The sequence below is a fragment of the Heliangelus exortis genome, chromosome 2 (genome assembly GCF_036169615.1).
Source record: "Heliangelus exortis chromosome 2, bHelExo1.hap1, whole genome shotgun sequence".
NCBI classification, from domain to species: Eukaryota; Metazoa; Chordata; class Aves; order Apodiformes; family Trochilidae; genus Heliangelus; species Heliangelus exortis.
Genome location: NC_092423.1, coordinates 66,162,607 through 66,187,500, shown reverse-complemented (window position 1 = coordinate 66,187,500; position 24,894 = coordinate 66,162,607). Strand labels below are relative to the sequence as shown.

Genomic DNA, 24,894 nt, shown 5'->3' with positions numbered 1-24,894 from the left:
GCAGTGGGTGGTTTTGCTTACCGTTGTTCTTTTTCTCTCTCCATCTCTATACAGACACCTCTGCACACAGGCTATACAACCTGCTTCTGAGGCTGCATATTAGTGAACATGGAACTGATGGAGAATGTGAATGTCAAACACTTGATTGCTATTTTTTTCATGCTAAGTTTTTAAACAGTCTGAGGAATATGTAGGCTGTTCTGTTCCAAAATTTCCCAAGTAATTAAGTATGCATTGATAGCTCTTACTTTGTTTTATCCATTTAGAATGTACTATTTTTAAAAATCCCCCTCTTTTAAGAACTTTTGTTATTAAGTGAAAAAACTGTAATCAATAACACTTTTTTGTGTCCCTGTTATTTGTTTTGATTAGAAGGCTCAAGGATATGTCAGTTGCTCACATATTACTTTAACCATTCTCTACATTATCCAAGGACCTTCATACAAAGAACCTACCATATAGAGGACCTTTATAGTTTCTTGAAATAAAAGTTTTCAGTTATTGATCTTTCCCAGATATTATTCAGAAGCACTGGTCATTGCTAAAATAGTTTAGGGAACTAGTTTATATTACTTTTTGCATGGTGAAAATCAGGGCTGGGCAAGTTCATCAAGCTGGTCCACTCCCAGCAGCAGGGGCTTTGTGTTTATCTGCTGAAGAGTCCCACAGTGAAAGGCAAGGAGATGGGGCCCACAAGCACGAAGTCTGTTTTGCACTGTTGAGATGGCTCTAAGCAAACAGGGACCTGATACTTAGGAGTCAATTTTTTTATTGTTACTGTGCGTTATCACAAAAATACTGTCTGCTGAGAATAGGAAATAAAGCAGAGAGGAAGGCTTGGTACCTGAAGAACTATACCAGGATACTGGGAGAAAACTGTTTTGTTTTGGTTTTTTTCCCAGCTTTGCCACTGCTAGCCTGTTGAGATATGAAGGATATTGCTTAAGCACACTGTGTTACTTCAGCTTTTCTTTCACTCACTAAATGCTAATGTTTAGATAAGTTCGAACTGAAGCCCTGGCCTTGACTTTCTGATCATCCAGAGCTGCCCTTGGAGATAATGGGTGGGGCTGCAGCAGGAAAAACTTCCACCACTCTGCTCCTTCTCTCCCCAGCTGCCTAATTTTCAGAGACCAAGGTATCTGAGCACGGTGGTCAATCACATTTATCCACATGGGGAAAAAAGCTTTCCTGTATGATACTCTGTCATCTGACAAATGTGCTTTTCTACATGCTTTTCCACTGCTTCTCAAGCATACTTTTGGGAATACATTTAGTTGAACCTTCTATCTTTTATTCTGTATATTTACGCTGACTGTGTGTGAGATGCAGTGGTCAGTTCTGCATTTATGCTGAAGGAGCTTTGAACCAAGAAACTCGTGTTTCACATGAAAAAAAAAAAAAAAGTCTCAACAGGAAAACAAAACCCCAGCCTATGAGAAAATGTAGCAGTGGCATGTTTTTTCATTTAAAGAAATACCTGGAAATTCAAGCCTTTATTTTGATCTTAGGTTTTATAAAGACTTACTTCTCAAATCCCTTGGGGCTGTATTCTCTGATCATCCAGGCAGGCTTTTCCCTGCATTACTACGTCAACTGAGTTCTGCCTCATGGCACACGGGAGGGCATCAGGAATGGGATGGTGGTGAGAGGATTCAGGATGCTGTGCAGGCATAAGCTCAGGCAGTGGACGGGGCCTCCAATGCCTCCAACATCCTCTGTGGCTGGACAGCCATGTGTCAGGGCAGGAGATCTGGCACCAGGCAGCTGCCCTCACCCAGCAGCTCTGAGGTGTTAGAAAGTCAGGGCCCAATGCTGCCTCGTACAGCATGTAAAATACTCCTGGTTAGTAAGAGGAATGAAGTCCATAAGACTTGCTTGTAGATGCCAGCAGCAAACTGGCAGGTATTCAAAGAAAAGAGTTTTGAGTGATGGTCAGAGGTTGTTCTTGCAGTAAGCAAAGCATACCAAGAGGATGCAGTCCAACAGGCCCACCAAGCACATGGGTTGTAATTCAGCAAGGTGCTTAACAGCTGCAAAAAGGGTTTTAGGACAGGAAGGCTGAGCCCTACAGAAGTGTACCAGGCTCTGTTATACCTTCAGCAAGCCTGGAGAGTCAGATAGTTCTGAAATGACATGAGGTGACATATTATTTTCTCTCAGCTTGGTAGCAGCATTACTACACGTGAAGTCATCATCGAAACTTTGAGAGCTCACTTGAGAGCTACCAACAGGACAAGCAACCTCTGCTCAGGGGAACTTAAAAGCCCAGAGAATCCCTCCAAAATACCAGAACTTTTAGTCCCCCCAAAATACCAGAATTCTGCCTGCTATGACAGAGTTGTCTCTACAGCAATGCAGAACCTCTGCCAAAATCCTCTCCAAAACCAGGATGGATGGCACCCAGCTCCTTGCTCCTTGTAGATCTTTCAAGAAGCCCCCTGGAGATGTTCCTCATTGGTCAGGACCAAACAGGATCTACTCCTGATGGGTCCAGGGAGGCCAACGCCAAGTGCAGAGAAGTTTCCATAAAAAAAAAAAAAAAAAAAGGCCTCAAGAGCGAGAACCATGAGGTAGCTGACTAATTCAGGTCAGCTACCATCAACACATCTCAGCTTCCCTGTACAAATATTCCTTGTTGACAGTTTTCCAGGTTGCTACTTGATCAGAACCCCTTTCACCGTAGCTTTTTTTATAGTATTTTGGGTTTAAAAGATCTTGTGTTTGTGCCTACGCTGGTGAGCACTGCAATCACTTGCAGCATGCATAGTGCTGTCCCTGCAGGCTCTGTTGCAAAGCCCATGGGCAGGAAAGAAAGCCTGCACTCCTCTCCTGCTTGAAAGAGTTGTTCAGTAGGTCAGCCAGAGACTTACTACAACCTTCCAGAGGCAAGAGGAAATGGCCTCAAGTTGTGCCAGGAGAGGTTTAGATTGGATACCAGGAAAAATTTCTTTGCCCAAAGAGAAGTGCTGGAGTCCCCATCCCTTGAGGGATTTAAAAGCTGTGTAGATGTGGTGCTCAGGGATGTGGTTTGGTGGGGGACTTGGCCATGCTGGATTAACAGTTTAACTTGATGATCTTAAAGGTCTTTTCCAATCAAAATGATGTTACTGTTCCATGCCTTACTCCAAACTGTTTTGGCTGAAAGGGATGTGTCAGCACTCCAAGAAATTAAAGTAATTCCTAAATACCATGATCTAAAGCAGAGAACATTGATAAAGTCCAGTAAGATGGTGGGAAAGAGAGCTTCTAGCTAACCTTTGCCTCCTCTTTTAATGCCAATGTTAGCATTAGTCTCTGTGCTTCGAGACATTGTTGTATCGCCAAGTTGAAGCCTTCATATAAGCTACACATCCTGTTTCTCTTCTCCCCTTGAATACCTTTAATCAGCATCTCTGATACTTGAAATTTTGGGTGGGTGCAGAGTTCTCCCTTTCTTGTGACTGCAGCAGGTGGCTTTTATGTCACCAACATGGTGGGTCACCCAGTGTTTTCAATGAAATTGATAATACAAAAAATACCTTCACAAAACATTTGGTTTTATTTGTGCTATTGTTTATTGCATTTAACATCACTATGCAGGATCCAAGTGGCATGAGGGTTATAGAGAAATCAGAAAGAGTCTGTTTGTCCCTTAGTATGCTTACTATTCACTGTCAATTACTGATGTCATGATATCCAGAAAGTATACAAATAAATAAGGAAAATAAGAAAATTTCCTTAAAGGAAATAAAGATACAATACTCCAGCTGTCAGCGTGATCAGAGAAGATGTGATAAAACACAGCAATGCAGATGGTAGGACATGCAGAGCAAAAAGGATAGCTGTATCATCCAAGCACTGTAGTTACATTTTGGGATAGTCATTTTATTCATAAAAGTGGTTTTTGTTAGGAAAAAATCTTATTTTCCCTTTAATAATGATTTAAAAAAAAATGTAACCATGTGCTCAGTATTTCACATTCTGTCTTAGACCACAGTGAGTTTTGACCTCTATGATGCATCATTAAAGTCTGAAAAAAAAGTTTGAGTTATTGTAATTTCTCTTGCCTTGCAATAGCCCAGATTAAAATTAATTTCTTAACTGTTAAAGGCACATCACTTTTTACTATTTCATAAACCCTGGTAGTTAATTTGGTTTTAGATATTACTTTTTTTTTTTAATTCACAGCATTAATACAGTATGTGCTGGCTCATCCTTCATTACATCATCTCTCTGAAAGAACAGGGATGTTTAAGTCATAAAAAGATAAATATGATTTTAGAAATTACCCACATATTTCCTCTAAGAACTAAAATCCTGATTTACCTTTTTTCCTGTGAGAGCTTTACAATACCTGTGTTACTTGCATGTTCACATTTCTGCAGCATATTTCAGACGCTGAATTGAACTACACTTTCTCTCCTATTCTGTCTATCCCGTTGCTAAACTTCCTTCATGGAAGGCTGCTTAACTTCATGCAGAGGTAGGCAAAGATGCCTCCAGTGCCTCTAGTATTCTAGAGAAACTAGGCACAGGTCAATGAGACATGTTGCCAGCCTCCAGATGATTATCCATACAGGTATTTGCACCAGTTTCAGTTACAGCAATTTATGCAAATGTCTGTGGAAACAAGGTTTAAACTGTAAACTTGTAGGCCTGATCTCCATGAGTTTAGATGGATGTGCCATGAAGGTTTAAATCACTGCAGTCTCCTGATGTGAATGACTCCTTTGAAGGGCTGAGCTTGAAATGGACAAATGCTGAAGTTTTTGTTTAATCAGATTCAGGACCACCAGAGATACTGGAGATGTAAGCTGGCTATAGAGCTATTGAATTTACCTGACATTCTGCCACTGTGGATTGTCAGGTATAATGGGGACAGAGATGAAAAGGTTAAAGACACTTTACATTTAATTTTTAATGACTTCCCTTGATTTGTTTTTGTTGTAAAATAAGATCCTTGTAACAGAACAATCAGAATGCACTTCTTCTAATGTTCAGGGCTGTATTGTGAGGTAAACATAATTCTTCCATCAGTCAGCAACTCCACTTTACAAGAGCTTAACAGTACTGAAGTTTATACAAAAAGCTGATGTGTAATACTGCACAAAATTTAGCTAACAAAAATTCGGCTTACAGAAACCACCACAATAAATGCACCCAAGCTGAAGCTGCAGTTTCAAGTTCTGAATACACGCCTGTGCCTTTCAGTTTGGCAATTTTGGGATTGCTAGGTTCCAGATCATCGGACCTGCAGGTGCTTTACTTGGAGCCTGGAAGGGGAAAGGAATATTTTTGACATGAAGCACCAATTCTTACCTTTGAGGCAGGTCCTGTGTGTTCCTGACTTGTATGGCTTTATCCAGTATCTGAAAAGAATGGTGCAAAGGAAGTTAATAATGACTCCCCTTACAGGGAGAAGACTGCTTGTGAAAAGAGTCGATTGAGAGCTCACTGCCAGGAACCTGGAATGTAGCCTTATTTTCCATGTGAATCCCTTTTCAGTCAGGAGATAGGATACCAGGCACTATGGTACCACCAGCCTTTTGCCTACAGGCCAGGACTCTAAAAAGCAGCCCATGACTTCAGGTTCCATCTCACCACCAGCAGCTTTAAAAGGCCTCGTTTTAGTAGCTTTAGATATATTGCCAGTAACTATTTCCTTAAAGTATATCTTGTTCCTCCTATACTTACTCTGGCACTCCTTGCGAGCAGTTTCACTTTTCTTTTTTTTTTTTTTTTTTTTTTTTTTTTAACCCGCTATTGAGCTTTGAGCTTTCAGGATGAAGTTTTCCAAACGTTTTATTTTTATATACTACTATTATTTGTCACACAACTTTAAACCAGTACTGCCTTGAAAGAGCAAAATCCCTGCAGCTCTGAACACCTCTCCATCACTTGTTGAGCTCTCTCCATCTCTGAGCTTCCACTGCTGTGAAAGAGATGGAAAGAAGCACACACGCAGCCCCCGTACAGTTCATAACGAGTTGTATTTGCAAACATGCCCGTGATCAGGCACTGTTTCTGGACCTCCTGTTCCTACGCTGATGCTCGGGATCTCCTGAAATTTCATGTCTTTCAGGTTTTGTCAGCCGGATGGATGACTGACCCCAGCAGGGACCCAAAAGGCGCACGGAGGAAAGCGAGCTGAGAACCCAAACAAACAAAACACCAGAGGCTGAATTCTGCACAGAAGCAGCAGACTCCTGCCTGCGGCCGCAGTACCTGGTAAGGCTCCGGGCCGGGAGGAGGAGGAGGAGAAAGAGGAGGATGCAAAGACATTTCCACTACCAGCGGAGAACCCGGACAAATTCCTAAAGCCAGCAGCCGGCAGCGCGGCACCGCCACCGACGGCTCCGGATGCGCTCCAGCCCGGTTCGCACGCCGCGGTCGGGACGAGCCTCCGGCTGCCAGGGGACAGGGTCGCCCGGCGGGGAGCGCGGCCGCCGCCCGGCCCGGCGGAGCCCCACGGGAGCGGCGGGAGGGCGCGGAGCGCCGCGTGGCACCTGGCCGCCCCCCCCATCCTCCTCCTCCCCTCCGCCCCTTTTGCCGGTTCGGGGCATCCCGCGGCAGCGCTGCCGGCGACGGGGGCCGGTGCTCGGCGTCCCGGGTGGAGGAAGGAGGGAAGGAGAGAGGGACGCGGAGGGGGGGGGGGAAGTTGTGCTCACTCCTCTCCTTAGAGTCGCCCCTCCCTGCGACGAGGGCGAGATAGAGATGCTGTTTGCAACAGGCTGCTGCTGCTCCTGCTGCTGCTGCCGCCGCGGTAGCGCGTCCCCGGGAGAGGAGCCGGAGCGACACGTGATGTGTCTCCTTATCAGGGTGCGCGGGGCAGCGCGGGGGCGGGCAGGGGGCGGGGGCGCCCGCGGAGCGCGGCGCGGCGGGGTCCCTAACCGTGCCCATCTCTCCCCTCCAGGGAGGCGCGGAGGACGGGAAGTTAGCGCGGAGTTGATGAACTTTGCACATCCACAGAAACGCCATTTTGATTCCTTTTTCCGGAACAAGTTTGCGGCTCCCTCCCGTGCGCGCTCCCCCCGGCGCGCCCCCGCGCCCCCCCGGCGGCCCATCCTCCCGGCATGTCGCGGCGCAAGCAGCCCAGCCCCAGCAAAGTCCGGCGTAAGTACCGCGGGGCTGCTCGGCCGCCGCACTCCCTCACAAAGGGCAGGAGCGTGCCTTAGCTCCGGAGGGATCTCTTGGTTGTTTTTTGGTTTTTTGGTTTGGTTGGGGGTTTTTTTCCGTCCTAAGAGGGGAAGAAAGGAGGAAAAATAAACTTCTGGGAGGGGGCAGGCGTGGGGGTGAGGACGTTTCGGTGTGTGGGTCGGTCGTGCGACTTCTTTTCAAGATGAAATTCTTGTTAAAGGGGGGAGAAAAAGTTTCCTTAAAAAAAAAAAAAAAAAAAAAAAAAAGAGGAGGAAAAAAGTTTGGCTGGCAGCGGTGGAGATGATGATGAGTTCGTGCAGCCTCCCTCTTCCCTTCCCCCGCTCCTCCCTCTCCTCTCCTCCCTCCGCGGCTCCTGTTTTTTTTTTTTTTTTTTTTTTTTTTCCCCTTCCCTGTTGCAGACTTTCTACCAACCAGCGGCACCAGCCGCGGCGTTTTGCCTTCAGGACCTGATGCTCATCCATATTAAACCGTCTGAGCTCAGGAATCCGGCCAGATCATCCCCCCCCTCCTGCTGCAAAGTTTATTTTTAACCAGCCACCGCCACAATTTGGATGGGGCTGCGAGGAAGCAACATCTTCTAGCCCGGCTCGCCCCCGTCTCCCGAGCCCGCAGCCGCTTGCCTTTTAACTTTTCCTTCGGGCTGATTTTCCTGGCCGGCGGTGGCGGCGGGTCCCGGGGCGGCCCCTGCCCGCAGCTCCCGGACCGGAGGGCCGCGCCGGCGCTGGGAAGTTGGGATGAAGGCGCCCCTTCTTCGCAGGTAGAGCTGCCTTGCGCCGCGCATCTCTCCGCTGACTTTCCGCCCCCATCCCCCGCGGCCGAGCCTACCCTTCCTTGGCAGCCCGCTCCCTTTCCTCTCTCCTCTTTCCCCCCTCTTCTTTATTTTATTTGCTTTTTTTTTTCCTCTTTTCTTTTCTTTCTCCGCTACCCCCCCCCCCCTTCTTCCTTCTCCCCTTCGGTAGGGACGTGCGTGTCCTTTCCCACCTCCCAGCCCGAGCGGCGGCGCGGGATGGGGGGAGAGTTAGGCCCGAGAAGAGGGGGAGCTCTGTCCCCCGCGGGTCCCCCCCGTCCCCCTGCCTTTGTGCGGTGCCAGGGACACATCCCTGCGCAGCGGGGCCAGCGGCGGGCAGGGACGCCCGGGCGGCGTCACCACTACAGGAAGGAGCCGGGCAGCATCCGAGCTTCGGGGGGGGCGGAGGGAAGAGGGGGGGTGTCGGGGGGGGGGCATGGCTGATAGGCCCGGAGTTGCCCTCGCCTCCTTCACCCTAGATCTTGGAAGGACCGGAGGGGGAAGGGGGCAGTGGAGACCCCCCATGAGGGGCGACGGTGTTTGGGATGAAAACAAAGTTTCGGGCCGCGCGGCCGCCGCCTCCCCCCCCCCGCCGCGGTGCCTGGTGCGGATGGGAGCCAGCCGCGACCCGTCTCTCGGGAGACTGCTGCCCATCGCCGTTGCTACGGGCCGGGACACCCCCCCCCCCCTCCCGAGGGCTCCGCGGAGAGGATGCGAGGCAGATCCTCCCGCTCAGTTAGTAATACACGGGGTGGCTTCTCCCATTTCTCCCACCCTCCCCCCCGCCATGCGCCGGGGGTGCAGGGGCGCGGGGGGAAGCGGCCCGGGCCAGGCGCGGCTGTTGTTGGGCCGGGCCGGGCCGCGGGGATCGCGGAGTGCCGAGATGCTGCAACTTTTTTTTTTTTTTTTTTTTTTTTTTAGCAGAGGAGGGAGGGCGGTGGATTGAACTTTGTCATGTCGCAGATAAGTTTCCTCTGGCTTCTTCTCCCTGCACTTCTCCCCCGCCTCCTCTCTGCAGGCACACTTACTTTTTTCTTCTTTTCCCCGTTTTTTGGTGTTTTTTTTTTTGTTTGTTTTTTTGTTTTTGTTTTTGTTTTTTTTACTTTTTCCCCGTTTCACCTCCTGGCTGCAGTATCTTCGCCTGCTCGGCATCCTCGCCGGGTTACGCAGGAGGAGGAGAACGCTTCTCCTGGCTCAGCACATTTCCTTGCCCGGCTCGCTCCGCTCTGCTGCGCACCCCGCGGAGGCCCGGGCGCCTCAGTGCCTCGCTGCCCTCCCACGGTCGCGCCGGGATGGCCGGCCCGGAGCTGATGCTCTCTGGTCCTGCCCTCCGAGGAACCATCATCCTGCCCCTCAGCCACTGAACTGATTTCTGGAGGGGAGCGGGGTGGGGGGATGAGCCAACCATCCAGTTTTAATCCCGACTCCCTCTTTCGCCTGTCGTATCTTGTATGTGCGATCAAGTGTGGTTATGTGTCTGAGAAAGTTACAGGCTGAGTTCAGCGTGATTTGGAGGAGGATTTGTCTAGGAGAGACAGCAAATGCAGTTGATGTTTTTCACCATTCCAACATCCATCCCCATACCTTGGAGAAAAACATCGCTTATTAACAACGGGAGCAGTTGCTAAATAACGCTGTCTTGTCACCCTGCAGTGCACAGTAGGCAGCTGCTAACTGGTGGCTGAAGTTTTTTCGTTGAGGTCTGCCGTTTTGACACAAGCACCGAGTTTTGTTACCGCAGTTCCTGTTTTCCACAGGGTCAGCATGCGTGAACGGGATGCAGTGACTCAGGGTCAGGCCAGCCATATTTGTTTTAGGTTTTAATTTTCTCTTTGAAGACTTAAGGGAATATAGTCTTTTCTTAGTGGGCCTGCATAATGCCGATTAGCCTTAAAGGGAGTTGGGTACATCCAGGGAAGAATAGGCCCTTTTGTTTGTTAGAAACCCAGAAACAGCATGAATCCATCATCCAATCAATCAGAGTACCAGGGCTCTCCCTCACCTGCCGGCAAGGACACATCCAGCCTCCTCTCTTGCTACAGGGCAGCTGTGCTCAGCCCGGTGTGGCCTCTTTTGCTCCCTCACCTTCCTCCTCCCAGCAGCCATATTTGGAACTGAGTTAGTATTGTGAAGTTAGGAAAACACTGTCCTTCAAGTACAATCCAGTAAACTTTTTTCTGCTCTAATTTCACAGGCTTCTAGTTGTCCATCAGTAGCTGAATTTATGTAGCCACTCTTACACATCTCTTCTTAATTAGCTACCTTAAAGAAAAAAAAAATATATATATTTGTCTTGGTATTAAGACAGGCTATAACAGAGGGTTTGCTGTTTCTCTCTTTTGTTTGTTGTCTTCTTCTTCACTCAGATCTGGGAGTTTGAAGCTTTATTTGCCTGCAGCTTTCAGTGTAGTGAAACATCTTACTCTGACTCAGCTCACCCAGGTTGTGTCTGTTCTTAGATCTTTGCAGTACTCAGTGACCCTCTGACCAGAAGGCTTTTTTTTTTTGGTTCAGAGGCTCAGAAGATTTTTGAAGTTTCAAACCTGGGAAAGCTAAATGTCTTCATTATGTTAGTAATATCTATAATCTCCTTCAGTACCGAAGGCAAGCACAGTGTTTCCCAAGGCATACATTGACTTCTGTAGTGCTTTTCTCAATACTTAAGGATTTTATCACTTTGCCAGTGTTGAAGTCACACTGCAATTGATAGTAGCTTGACTTTGCCCTGTGAAAGTTTCTTCTTAAGCAGAAATAGTTTGGATTGCCCTTAGATGGATTTCTCATTTAAAGAAAAACTGTTAATGTACTTACATTGTATAGATTAAAAACATATAGATAAATCCCTTTGGTTATATTCATTATCCCTTGTAAAAGTAGGTGGTGCTTAGAAGGTCATAGGATAAGTGTTGCTAAGCAGCTAAACTGAAGGATGCTAAAATTAACCTGAGTGTTTTTGTAAGGGATTCACTTTTTAAGTTGCAATAATTTTTTTATTGGTTTAAAATACATTTTTTGATAATAAAACATCTGAAAAAATACTTAGATGCATGAATAAAGCTTTCCAGAGAACGGTTTTGAGTGTTCAAAGTATCTACATACAGGAGTTATTCCTCCCTCCCCCCCAGTTTGCCTCGATTGTACCAGCATTGGGCCCTCAATTTGTGCCCTTTGCAAATGTCCTTCCAGAGTTATCTGTTGCTCCCAAACTATCTGATGTATGTTGGATAGCAGCCTGTAGGGACAGTCTTGGGAAAAAAGAAACTGCAAAGGTTCCCCAGGAACAGGCAGAAAACAAGTAAATCCTGTTAGTCTGAAATCTGTGCATTTGCAGAAAAAGCCCCTTTTAACTTTTTGATGAATGATGCGTACGTTTGGAAATCTGTGTTTTAGGTGTACACTCTTAAAACATGTGAAATCATGTCTTCTGCTTTCAGCACGGTAAAGGTTATTTTAAAATGAGTGTATCATTGGACCATGTTACTGGACCAGTTTGAGAGGGCTGCCCTGATGATGTGGTAGCTTCTTTCTTGGGAGATAATTGTCTGTATAGGAGGATGGTAGTTCAGCTTGCAGTTCTCCTGAAGGTAGTGAGAATGCCTGTTGACCTGTCTCTTTTACCTCTTTTCTGAATTCAAGCAATATGGTAGTTCATGGCATTACAGCTTTAAAATAGACTTTTTTTTTTTTTCAAAAGTATTCTGCAGGTTGGAAAGGGGCTAGAAACTGGGCGTTAAGTACAGCTTCGTTGTGCATAGAGTTCTCAAGTACCCTGCAGCTTTGCTGGGAAGTGTCTTGAAAAGGAGATGTAAGCTTCGGGGATGAGAAGGAATTGCCCTCTCACAGACCATGCACCAGCTTGTTTCTTTTTTTCAGATGGGAGAGCTGACTTTCCAAGTTGTTCAGCAGTTACAGCTGTTTTTTCCTTGGGGAGGCATATGAGGAATCCTTTCTCAGTGTGTTTGCAGTTTTTTTTTTAATTTTTTTTTTAAATATCCTAAACAAGCCAGCAACTATGGGAACTGCACACCCTGCAGCCTCCCCCTCGCCCCCCATATTTAGAGGCATCCTTATAGTCCCTAATGTCAAACTCAGAACTTGAGTGAGTATCTTTGGAAATGCCACTCTGGTGATACACTGAAAAGTTAGCTATTTAAGTGGAGCCAGGAAGGGCTTGAAACTTGCAGAGCTTTGCCAGGCCAGGTTTGGTTATCAGCGTTTGATTACAAATGAGAATAGGTGAGGTTGGCCGAGGTGGGAAGTGCTGGCTCTGTTCTGGGGTACTTCTGAACAGGAATTTCAGGAGCATTGGCTTTGTTCTTCGGTGCAAGAAATCTGATGATGGCTTATCTTTGATGTCTGCCAGTCACGATGTTTTTTCCCACCTGAAGGTGTTCCCTTCACCCCACCCTGCCCTTCTGTTTTGAATAGCAACATTTGAGGGCCAGTGACTTAGAAGTGTGCAGGCTTCTGAAGCAGCAGTACCAGAGCATCTCACCCTCCCTTTCCTCGGCGTTTTGCTCAGAGCAGGGTGACAAAACTTATTTAAAGCTCAGGCTAATGCTTTATTATGAAATACTAAAAGTACAAATAATTGCCAGCTGGGGCATATGCTGTGAGCGCCCGTTGGATGTCTCGTTCATGTGCTGGAAAAGGGTCAGAACACAGAAAAGGGCCTGGACAAAAGGGAGAAGTCAGTGAGATACTTGGCTCACGGCTGTGCGGGTGTTAAACCTGTTAGAGCAGCCTTCTGCAGTCAGAAAGGAATTGTCCTGATGCAACTCAGCAGCACCTGGACCTGTGCTTCCTTTAGAAACAACACAGGCCTTTCTTTTTTTTTTTTTTTTAATAGTGGCATTTCAGCCTTCAGGTTGGCCAGCCTAGCAATCAATAAAGGTGGCTGCCTTTGAATAGGTGCTTTGCACAAAAGAAGTAGTTGATGGGTGGAGACTGTTTGTTCAGAGTGATTCAACTAAGTAAGGCTAAGAGAATCTGAATACCTCTTTAAAGATGTAGAGAAGGGCAGCTGTTTTAACAACAGGATTCACCTGCGGAGTCCCAGCCATCCCTAGAGGTGCTAGAGCAAGGGAAAAGAAGAGCTGTCAAAATCCCCCACGGGCATTGTTAGGCTCCTGAACTAAAATAGGTATTCCAAGGACCATTAGAGAGAGAGGCCGTTTAGGCCTTGATTACCTCCCCCATCACCTTTACCGATCTTCCCATAGAAGTACATGGAATGTAGCTTTGAAATTCCACTGTGTTCCTGCACCTAACCTCCCTGAACAAAAAAGTTTTGCGTTTTATCTTATTTAATTATTTACTTGTTTCATTTCATGATTTTGAGATATCTTTTTCCTTTTGAAGAAGACATTCCCTCATTCTGGTGTCTTAAAGATTCTTTGGAGATCCATTTCTAGGAGGGATGTTATTTGTGTAGAGCTCTCAAGAAGTTTGGGAGGGCTGCTTGCACACAGTGAGCAGGTAACTTCCCAGTAGAGCATCTGTCACATTTGAAAAATTGAATTTTGACTTATAAGTCACTCTGGGTAAAAAGTACATTAAGCATCTTGGGCATTTTCTGTGCTGATGACTTGCTTATTTGGTTCTAAAACACAGATGTATTTTGTGGTTAATGGTGGAAGTGCCACCCTCTGAATCATGTCAGACTTCTCCACTTGTCATCTCCCAGTGGATATTTTAACAGGTGATAGCATGTGCTTTTTTGAAACAGCACAAATATACTTGTAGGTGTTTTAGGAATGGGTGGCTTGAATCATCTGTCCTTTGAGAACAGAGGATGATCAGCCCTTGACAAACCTTTTTTTTAGTTAATTCAGGTGTGTGCTTCCTCTCTGTAGATGAGAGAAGCAAAATGTTGATGTTGAAGCATAGCTGTCTTTGGCTTTTATTGTATGTGATTAGCTGGCTTTAACTGGTGCCCATGTTAGTCCTGTTTCATACAGCAGGTGATGTCAGTGTTCAGGTGTATCAGTACCTAGGAGTGCTTTGCTTAAAATGCTTGCACCACAGCAATAAATTCCATCCTGCTTTGGGTAGCAGGAAGAGCCTAGTGTAAGTTCTTCTTGTAACACAAAATGCATTTTCTTCATTAAATTAATTATGTCTCATTGCTCACAATGTTTTGAGACTGAGAAGCAGCCAGGACATGAATACCTGTGTGTTGTGTGTACACTTTTTTTTTTTTTTTTTCCAGTGGTGTTAATGAAGTTGCCTGTATATTGAGGACAAAAGGTGGCTGTGTGGTGTCTTGTGCATGTGCTCGCCTGCTTCATCCCCTCCTTCTCTCCCAAAGCCTTGAAGTATTCTGAATTGGTGTTCAGTTGGATGGTTTACAGTAGAACATTCAGATTTTGCTGTTTATACATCCCAGTGCTTTTGGATGGAAGGAAGGAAAGCTGCAGGAGGTTTGCTTTTAAAGTGAGACACTGAAGGTTCAAGAAGTGGAAGTGCATGCCATTTGACTGTTGTTTTCCAGGGCAAGAAGTATGATGGCATTGACAAGTGCTTTTCTATAGAGGTGTAACTTATGCCTTGTATTTGGTTGATTTGAAGGGTATATATATATATATTTGGTCTGTTTTTCTAACAGCTGCAGGTATCATTTTTTCTTCCTCTTTGTCAGATGGTCTGGCCAGGTGTCACTTAATACATCTTACTACATTGCCCAGTAAGGTTCAAAACCGTGGCCCATGGCATTTTCTGGAATGAGTCTTGGAGCAGCTTCCAGCCTTTAGGAAGTAAGCAGATAGGTGGCTTTTCTGCTTGGTAAGATCTCGTGGCAGCCTTTGAACTGTCAGGAACCTGACTGTCCCTGTTGCAGAAGGGTAAAGACAGCTGTACCAAAGTTCCTCTATTTCCCTGGTGTAAACACAGATTGCTGTTGGAAGCTGTGCTTTTTTTCAAATAGTAAAGTATTTATTTTCGTATCAGTACTACCTACACTTTGTGGGAGAAATCTCCATCCCCTGTCTCCATCCCTTTCTCCTAAGCATGAAGTGGCCGCCACAGTTGACTGAATCAGAGGGTGAATTTATAGGGGTTGGTGAAATAATCTGTACCTTAGAGTACCCTAGAGTGGGTACTGGTTACCTTGGAAGGAAGCCATGCAGATTCTGAACTCTGCAGGAAGGAACTGGTGGATTCTGTAAACTCTGCAGCACCTCTAACTGCAGTTAAAGCGATTCCAAATCTCTACTTGCAAAGCTTTTGGAACATGTAAGCTCTTTTAATCTAGTGACTGAGGATTTTCCATGGCTCCCTTTTCCCTCGAGAAAGAAAGAAAAAAAGATAAAAATAAATCATAAGGTTATCCATTTTAAAAGCTGCAGAGTTAGCAAACAAAACTTAAGGTGTTCACAGAACAGTTAAGTGGGCCAAGCTGAACTTGTGTCATGCCCCATTATGGTTGCTGTTATGTGTTTAATGAATGAATAGATGTGTAAATAGTATGTAGAAGTGGAAAACATGGCTTCATTCAAATCATCAGCAGAATTCCTTCAGGCTTCACTGGACTGAGATTTTATGTGGGGTATATACAGCTGAAAGCTCTTGAGCATTCATAGCATGGAAGATGCCAGGAAACTTTAAAAAAGTGGAATACTAATACTGTAGTGTTTTTCTGGTGCTTGAAATTCCTACAGGTGTAGTTACAAAGTGAGTGCATCTGTTCTAGATGCTTGTCTGATAAACAGCAAACTAATTTGGGATGTAATAGCCTATTTTGGTTAAATTCTCTTCCATTCTGGTTTTGGACATCACTGAAACAGTGTGGCCGTTGCTGCATCCCTTTTCTAAATCCTAGAGGCTGTGCTTTAACTTTCTGGAGTGTACTTGCTCTGGTGAGTGGGAGGATGACTTGTCTTTCCCAGGCCTGTCCTTCCCTGCAGGAAAAGGGGAATGTAGAGAATTCTCCCCGAGGATGGATCTGGGGCAGAGATGGCTCCTGCATGTTTGGGGCCAGAGTTTTTATTTACACCGTTGCGTAACTTTTAATCTCCATAGGAAAAGATGTGGGTTAGTAGATTTGCAACACCACGGACTTGCATGTGGCCACGGTCTGCCTGGTAGCCGACGTGTGCTAGTATTGCATAGTAGATGTACTGATGCCTGCCTGGGGTTGTCCTGGAGTATTGGGTGACCTTGTGCAGAAGGATCTGCTGTTGCCTGACTTTTGACCTGATGTATTGGCAGCCTCTCTTGCGCTTGCACTGCCTCAATTGTCTGCTTTGCAGTAAATGTTTCTGTGCTCACTGCCTTCAAAATGATTGCTAAAAAGTGTTTGGGCCAGAAATAATTTACACTGGACGAGAAGATGCTAGCAACCTGTGCAAATTGCACGCTGTAGTTAACCATCCCAGCTAGTGATTCAAACGGAGCTAGTAGCACAGATGTGGATTAGGGAAGTCCAGACTGCTGGTTTTAAAATTTCCACTGTTTCTGGTAATGGATGTTTGTAAGAGCTGCCTAGTACAAAGACCCAAGAAATGAGCTGGTGTGATGGTCTTTGTTTAGTTCCCGGTATACAGGTGCCAAGCATTATGCTTTGATTTCCTTCACTGTAAACTCTTTGGGGCAGGGTTCAGCATTCAATTACCAAGTTTTGAAAAGTCACCTAACACACTGAGGAACTGACCTGCTCGGCACGATTTCGGTATAAATGTTTAATTGTAACTATCTTCTTAACCCATAGTGGGGCCTTTCCAGGTTGAGGCGGGCCGGGAACCTGCACTGCTGTTGCTGAGGTGTCTGTGTGTAAACAGAGAGCTTTGGTTGCAAGGCAGAATTTGGGCAGCTCTCATAAATGCCTGGTTTGCACAGAAGGGACAAAAGTTTTGTTTTGTTTTTTCTAGGCAGTATAGATGCAAGCATATTATGTGCTTAGTTGTCTGCACCTGGTTGTTTGATTTAGAAGCAAATACACTTCTAGCTTTAATATTTGTTTTAAAGCATCACAGTCAGACCACATCCTTCTCTCTCCCTTTTGCTAAAGATCTGTATGTTAAAGTGATAAATGTCAAGCTTCTAAAACTGAGAAATTAGAAGAAGAAACTGGGAGTAGTAGATGTCACCCCCTCAATCTGTCACCTTCCCAAGACTGAAGTGCACTTAATGGCTCCTGCTGTTCACAAAGTAATCTAATTCTCTTGCCTTGATTGACTTGTGTTGCAGCTTTAAACTGAATTTTTAAGTCACCCTAACAGTGATGTATGTATCATTTGTTATATTTAAACAATATAAATATGAAAGCATATGGAGTAATGGAAACATCTAGAAATTAGACCTCCAGAGAAGACTCCCATTTAAATCAGGTTACTTACTTGGATTAAACCTACCCAAATTTAAAACATGTGGGCTCACGTACTAAACTTGTTGAATTTTCAGCACTCCAGGGGTGATTCTTGGGTTTATTGGTGCGTTGTCTGTATCTTAGTCTGTTCTAGCTAGCTTTGTGGGAGCAGTTTGCTGTTACTAAGGTTGGAATAAGCTGATGTCAGATTTTTGTCCACCGTGCATAGCAAGTAGAGGTCAAACACTTGTACAGCCGGTGATACCATGACTTGTTAAGAATGTATGCAGCAGGTCGCTTTTCAAAACATCTTTTGAAAAGCAGCCTGTGAGAGCAGTGCCATGTAGAAGAGACGTGCATCTTCCTCTGGCATCAGCAAATGGATGCATCCTGTCACATTGGACTGCTGAGCATGTTTAGTCATGTTACTGTAATAAGCTCTGGGAACAGGAATGGGTTCTGCCCTGCTGTGCTTCAGGAAGATTTGAATGAATTTGACTGGTTTGTTCCAGGGAAACTCCTGTTTGTATCTGCTGCTTTTGTTCTGGGTACAGAGAGGGACGGAGCTAAATTTTCCTTAAAGAAGGGGGAGGGGGGCTCTTTGCCTTTTACAGCTGGTAACATTACTATACTTAAGTTATCATTCCTTAGAAGAGGTAAAATTAAAAAAATCCTAAGTGACTCCTAGAATCCTCAGTGTTTCTGGCACTGATGGCATACACATCTGCTCAGTTTTGAGACTCCTCTGCCTGGTCCCCTGAGTATTAGGGACCCTGCTTCCAGCTGTAGCCTTCAGGCATCTCTGTTTCTCCTGCCCCAGCAGCGAATCATCTTACAACATATGTGGATGTAAAGCTTTAAATGTGCTGTGGTGGGGGTAACTGTCTTCATCCTTTTCTTTTTGTGTTAACACAGCTTATCCTGATGGGTCTCTGGGTATTTTTAAAGTTTACCGGGGTGTGTGTATGTCGGAGGTGGGTCTAGATCACGCCAGCACTGATCCTGCAGACACTTAAAACACAGATATAATTCTGCTTAAGTAGGTTGTTCCATTTAAGTCAAAATACTGGCATGGGCGAAGTTAAGGGAAGTGTTTCAGGGATGGGGCCTGCATTTTAACTTTCAGAAGAAGTATTCCTGACACAAGCCAGAATCTTTAACCCGTGTGAGCTTCAGCTCCAAACTCGTCCCACTGGCTTCAGTTTCTGACCTACTTGAGAATCTATGGCTCAGCCCAAGGAAGCGCTGCAGGTCTTGCGGCCTGGAAAAAGAGTTGGCTTTGAAGAGAAGACGGCAAGAAACGTGGCTGTGAACCCAAACTCCTTCAGCACACGGCCTCTGCAAGAGTTAAACAAAAGCACTCCAGCAGCTCATGCGCTCTCTGTGTGTGCATACTTTCCTAATCTTGACGTGGGGTCTGAGCTGCAGGCTCCTCCGCGGAGGTACCGTGGGGTTGGCTTGGCTGTCACCTCCTCGCTCCCCGCATCTGGCTGCGGCTCGGCACACGGGGAGGGACTCTCCCCGCCGATGGAATTGCAGGCTGCAGATAGCCAGCTGCCTAACCTAAAAACTTTTCCCCATGGGGCTGGCTGGGCCGAAAGGTGCCCTGGCATGCCTCGCCTGCCCTGCCCTGGCTTCCTGCCCTCGCAGGGAACCGTAAAGGGAAGAAAAAGTGCTGCAGTGGCCCCTTTCCTGTGCCTGGAAGATGTCTTGCTCCTACCTTGTGCTCTCGGGTTGTTTTGGGTGAGCTTTCTGCTGCTCTGGTATCATCATTTGGCTGGAGAACAGCTGCCTCTGAGGACAGGTTTGCTTTGAAACAGGGGAACAGCTGTAGAGAGTGGGGCCCTTGGGCCCGTCTGTCCCTGATGCTGGCAGGCTGGCCCTGCACGTGGAGAGAGGGAGGACAGAGCACGCGGTGGTGGGGTTTTTTTTTGGTTTTTTTTTTTTCCTCTGGGTGACAAAGTCCTGAGGGCAATTTGGACCTTGGCTGTCCGGGAAGAATAACTCCAGTTCCTTCAACCCACAGCACCCTTACAGAAATTGCTGAGCATTTCTGACCAGAGGCTGGAAATGAAAGCTGCCTTTTTTTTTTTTTTTCCCCCCTTAAGTTTCCTTGGAAAGGCTGCCAGTGGCTACCTCGCCCCACCCTGCAGACGTGTGGGTGGGAGTGGGGGTAGCCGGCAGGAGGGAACATCACCAAAAAGTCAGAGGGACTTGGCTCTTGGCCATGCACAGGAGCAGGAACAACTGCTTTGATGGCCCCCGGAGCCTCACTGATGTCAGTGCTCCTTAAAATGCAGCACTGCGTGTTGGGGGTGAGGGGGGAGAGGGGCTGGAGCAGGTTTAGGGAGGGTAAGTGGCACACAAGACAACCTCTGCAATTACTCCCTCCCCTTAAAACCAGACCTCCTCCATTCCATCGGAATGGGAAGGTTTTGGATGAATGAGTGAGAGTTTTGAGAAACTTGTAAAAATAGAACAAATTACTGAAAGCAAGGAGCTGAAAGAATCCGTATTGTAAAATTTGCGTGCACATGCAGCATACCTGTTTGCTTGGGGTTTTTTTTTTCTGTTAAGAGAAATGTAGATAGGAACAGTTGAGCACTGTTGGATAAATCTGTCACTGTTGTTCCCTTCTTTCTCCCGTATGTTGTCTCTGAGAACCTGTCACACTGTGACACATCATACTGTCAAACATCCTACTGTGTTTGAAAAGTATCTGGCTTGCCTTGGGATGCTGTATGAAATATGGCAGGATGTGGCATCCTGCAGGGAGCATGTCATGTGTGCTCACTTGGCCTCCTGCCCTTGCTTGAGCAGAGGAAGGGAATGCACATCAGAAGAACACAGTTGTTCACAGCTCCCTTCCACTCCCCTGTGTTGTTCCAGAGAGATGGCACTTTGCATTACCCATGAGATTTACCATAGCTGTCTTTCCTTATATGTTGGTGCCAGGGGTCCCTGATGGTGAGAGCCTTTGCAAGGCTAAGAGTGGTGAAGCTGTCTGTCTGACCTCTGTGCCATGAGATGCTGTACTGCTGCAACAGGTACCCAACTCCACGGATATAAGTTCCTCTCAGGCCTGAGATGACTTCTTCCAATTTAATAGCTAATACAGAAGTTTCTAAAGGTCACAAGAGAATCTGACGTGTAGTTGGAAGTGCTGAGGGAAGAGGATACCAGCTTTTCCAGAACTGTGCAGCTCAATCACAGAACGAGGTTGGACTGGACATGAAACTGGATTCCAGGGTGACGTGGTGATTGCAGCCTCGGTTGGCTTTGCTTCTTCCCACAGCTGGGGAGTTGCTTTTCCCAGTAGGCCTGTGCCAGCATAGCCTTGCTGCTGGTCTTGTGGTGTTAGCCCAACACAGAAGTCACGCTTGAATTGCTTGCAAGTGATATGCAGTGCACAAATCTAGGCAACAGGGGTAAGCCAGCCTATCCAGACTTGTTGCAAAGCTGAATTTGCAAAATGCTGTCTCCGTTAAGGCCAGTGTAATAATAAGTTGCAGAGATTCCATCTTGAAAAATAAACAGCATAGCTTAGGTGTTTGGAGTGGAGGGCTTTATATAAGGCTTTTGCTTTTTGTTAATTCAGGTTAACTTTGTGAGTCAGATGAACATTTCCTGTATCAGTCAGAATTCTTGTAGGAATTAGCAAAAATGACACAGGGTCACAGTAGCTGTATGGGGCCGAGTAAGCATCTACTCAGCGTTCTTTTCAATGGGGACAGTGGCATGAAGAATGTATTTACTGAAGGTCACAGAGGGAGACAGTAACAGAGGCAGGAAAAGAGCCCAAATGCTCTACATCCAGTCCTTCTTCTTTACCATTAGTTCATGCTTCCAGTCTGGGCAGATGAACCTGCATAAAAACCTTGGTTCACAAATAGATGACGTTCAAGTACTACCAGCATTGTATATATGGCTAGGGCTAATATATTTGCTCTGACTTTCATCTTGAGTGCCTGGTGGAACACCTGTAAGTATTTACATTTTAACATGAGCTTTTGTGCTTGTGAATGCAGACAGTTTGACAGCAATGACCTCTTGCACAAAAGCCTGAATAAGTGATGAACTTCCAACAAATCCATGACCTGAACTCTGCTGGATGCATATTGAAGGCGACAAGTTAATATAGCCTCTGGCAGCACCAACAAGAGGCCTGACTCTGCTGGACTCTTACGCTGGAGGTGGTCTGCAAATGTGCCTCTAAACGCTGTCCTTGCCCAAAGGCTTGGAAGTAAGTGTGCCTGTGCAGACTACCTAGGTGAAGGCCTCAGGCAAATGTTTGCTATAGACATTATGTGAGGTTTTTCCCAAGGTTTCTTGTCCTCATGCTCTGCTCTGACCCTGGGTGAAGGGCTTGGTCTGTTTAGCAGAGAAGGCAGAATGGTGAACGTGTCTCTTTCCTCCCAAGTGCTGCACTTGGGAGTTTTTGCTGTGCTTAAATTGAATTGAGTAAATTATGGGCAGCTCTGGAGTTGGACACATCTCTGCTGCAAGTGTGGTAACCTCTGGCTGTCAAACAGGAACCTCTGAAATCACCTTGACCTGAAATACACTGATGCTGTGGCTCCAGAGACATTTCCTCAGGACTGCCCTGTCCTGGAATGAGCAGTTCCTGGTACCTGCTTCTCCAGTCAAATTTGGGTTCAGAGCAGGGAATGCCTTTTCCAGCTGACACAACTGCCTCTGAATCTGTGGCAAAAGGTTTTTAAAGTCCTGTGGAGTAAGTCCTGTGGAGTTTGCATTTTTCACCTGCAAAACTGAAAACTAGAGCGAGTCCTACTTGTGTCTCATGCCAGGTCAGACCAAAAGCCCACCTAGCCCAGGACAGCTGATCAGTGATGTGGATTTATCAAAATAGAGCATGGCAAAAGGGCACCTATTAATGATGCTTTTCTAGTATGGTCTACCAGCAACGTTCAGCTTCTGTAAAGTGTATGCACATATAAGATTTAATATCTAGGTTCAAGAATCCCATTTTTCTGATCTTGTCCAGCAGCTTTTTGAACCTGCAGAGACACCTGGTGTCTTGAGGTGGTGAGTTTTGCAGTTTAACTATATGCTGTTGGAGGGAAGATGAAAAAAAATACTTTCTAAACCTGGTGTTTGATGCTTCCACTTGGTACCATTTAGGACTTGTATTATGGGAAGGAGTGATTAATCATTCACTACCAACCTCCTACATGCCTTTCACCATTTTGTGGACCTCTGCTGTATATCACCTCTGTGGTCTTCCTCCCAGGTTGGAGTCCCAATCTGAGTACCAGTTGTTCTGTAGAAGTTGTTCATGCTTTTGATTACTCTGTTCACTGACACTTGTTAAAGCTTCAGTTTGCTATGTTAACATATATCACAGACACATGCCAAAAATACTTTATTTGCCTACATATTTATTGCTGTAAGACATTTACTTAGATAGGCTTAAAGATTTCCAGGTGCTTCCAGGTTTCTCCTCTTCAACAGCTTTCCCAGGAAACTTTCTCAGTGCTGGCAGGTTACAGGCAGAAGTTGTTGACCGGTGGAGGGTGTTTGCAGGTCTGGCTTCCCTTCTGATTGCTTGAGAGCTCCTTGTTTAAATGGTGCTTTTCTCTCTTCCTTCCTTCCCAAATACCCTACTGGTTTCTAAGAGCAGTGTCCTTGGATTCCTCCACTTAAGATTCAAGCCCCCCCCTCATACAAATGGTAGCCTGAATCACGCCCTGCATATCTAAAAACCTTGGTAAGTCACAGCTTACCCAGAGACAAGGGGCATTTGTCCTTACCAGCTCTGGTAGTATTTATTTGAGCTCCACTGAAACCAAGTGAAGCTACCCACAAAAAGTTTGCCCTCTTTCCAGTGATAGCTCACCTATTCAGGATAATGACAAGGATTCAATCATCTGTTTGGTCTCAGCAGGTATTAGAGGAATTGTTTTGAGGTCTCTGAAGTAAAATGTTTACTGATGTCACTCTACTATGTTCCCGTCCCTTTTTGTGGTAGTTTCCCAACCTACTTGTTCACTTGCAGGACTGCTCCGTGTTGGTGGACTTGGGAGTTTTTAATTTTTTGCAACCAAAAGAATTTTGCTTCAGTACTAACTGTACTGCTAGTATTTACTTACATTAGAGCACTCTCAGGGAGCTTTACAAATCGATGCCTGCAGTGCTACTGAAATGCAGCCACTTCTGAAGTGGGGAGTGAGGAAGGAGAGGTTTTAGATCAGGTTGTGCTAACCCTTTTCTTTCTCTGTGTAAAGTGCTGAGCATTCTTCAGTACTGACATCAGTTAAAAAGGAACCTTGTCTTTTAAAGCCCTCCCTTAACCTGCCCACCAAATGATGCGTGCTACTTGATTTATGTTTAGCTGATGAAAAACTTTATTCGAACTTGCCAGAACTGGAATGTAGTTGCAAGTAATACTGAGGGTGATGCTAATGATTTCAAACCTTTAGTAAAAACACTTTTCACAGTCGGAACTCGGCTTTATCTAGGTTACTTACTCCCTTTATTAAGTCTCTTAGGACTAGTGAAACGTAGTGGCCTTAGGAGAAACAAGTCCCATTCATCACACGGTGCTAATTAATAATGATAATCTTTCAATGTTGCCATGTATAAAACCATTTTAATAAGCTGTTCAGTACTTACTGCTATACTCCTTGGGCTCTGTGAATTACATAGTGTTTTCAAGTAGCTATCATGATGAAGTAGCTTTATCATGAAGTAGCTGTTTGGAGAAAGGAGGCAGGGGCTGTCCTTTTAAACTATCAAATTGTGGTTGTAGTTCTGATTGTTGAATTAAAAGCTCATCTTTCATTGCTGTGCTGCTGCTCTGTGCATGTAGTGTCTGTGCTTGTAGTACTCTAAAGTTTAATGTAGCATCCTAAAGGCCATGTGAGGACCAAGGAATTGAGCCCTAGCGTGGCATATGCTTTGCAGGTATCTCTCTGCTCTTAGGTGTTAAATCAGGCAAACCTAAAAGCTAACATAAAGTCACTGTGTAAGTGGGAGGGTGTGTTTGTGTTGCTTTAATTAGAAGTATTCTCTTAACTGCCTTTTTTCTTAGGGTACATATCCTAAATATTAAAGGTCTTAAAGATAGGTTGTAAAGTGCTAGGCCAGGCATCCTCGTGTTTGTCCCTCTGCCTTCTGGAAGTTTAGTTTTGGCTGGGTCAGTTCTGCAGTGACTGTAGTGACTTTGGCATAAAGTCAGTTCTGACTTTATGCAGCTGATTTAGTTGTGCTGTCACAAGGAAATGTTGAAGTGGACATAGCAGAGGAGGACAAGATTTCTGACAGCAGTGTAGGTAGGAAAAATTTTAAAAGCCCATTCAACCCATTAAAAAGACCTCAAAACATAAAAGCTGTCATATCTTTGTAGTGACAGGGAGAAAAGTAGAAGAAATAAGCAGAGTGCTTTTTTGCCACTTTATCTTTGCTGAGCCCTCAAATCAACCTTCTATGAAACAGGAGACATTGCTTGCTTGGATGGATCATGGAATCCATACAGCAGTGTTTCTGGGTTGATTAATTCCTGTGCACAGAGCCTAATCCAAGCTCTGGTGCATGGGGGGGGGGTCATTAGCAATGTCTGTTCTATCTGTCCTTGGATATAGGAACTGCAGCTGCTGTGTTACTGGGCTTAGAATCTTCACCAGCTGAGAGCTGTAATGTTGAA

General features: G+C 45.6%; 1 protein-coding gene across 2 annotated transcripts in view; it reads left to right on the top strand.

Annotated features, from left to right (window-relative positions):
* The first annotated feature begins 6,954 nt into the window (after positions 1-6,954).
* Positions 6,955-24,894, top strand: part of RREB1 (ras responsive element binding protein 1) — a 124,510-nt gene continuing 106,570 nt past the window's right edge. Inside the window, exon 1 of one of the 2 annotated variants that reach the window (XM_071736488.1) lies at positions 6,955-7,095. In XM_071736488.1, the coding sequence (XP_071592589.1) occupies positions 7,056-7,095 (40 nt within the window). In that variant the 5' untranslated portion in view covers positions 6,955-7,055. The remainder of the gene's footprint in view (positions 7,096-24,894) is intronic. The other variant, XM_071736489.1, reaches the window with a different exon arrangement.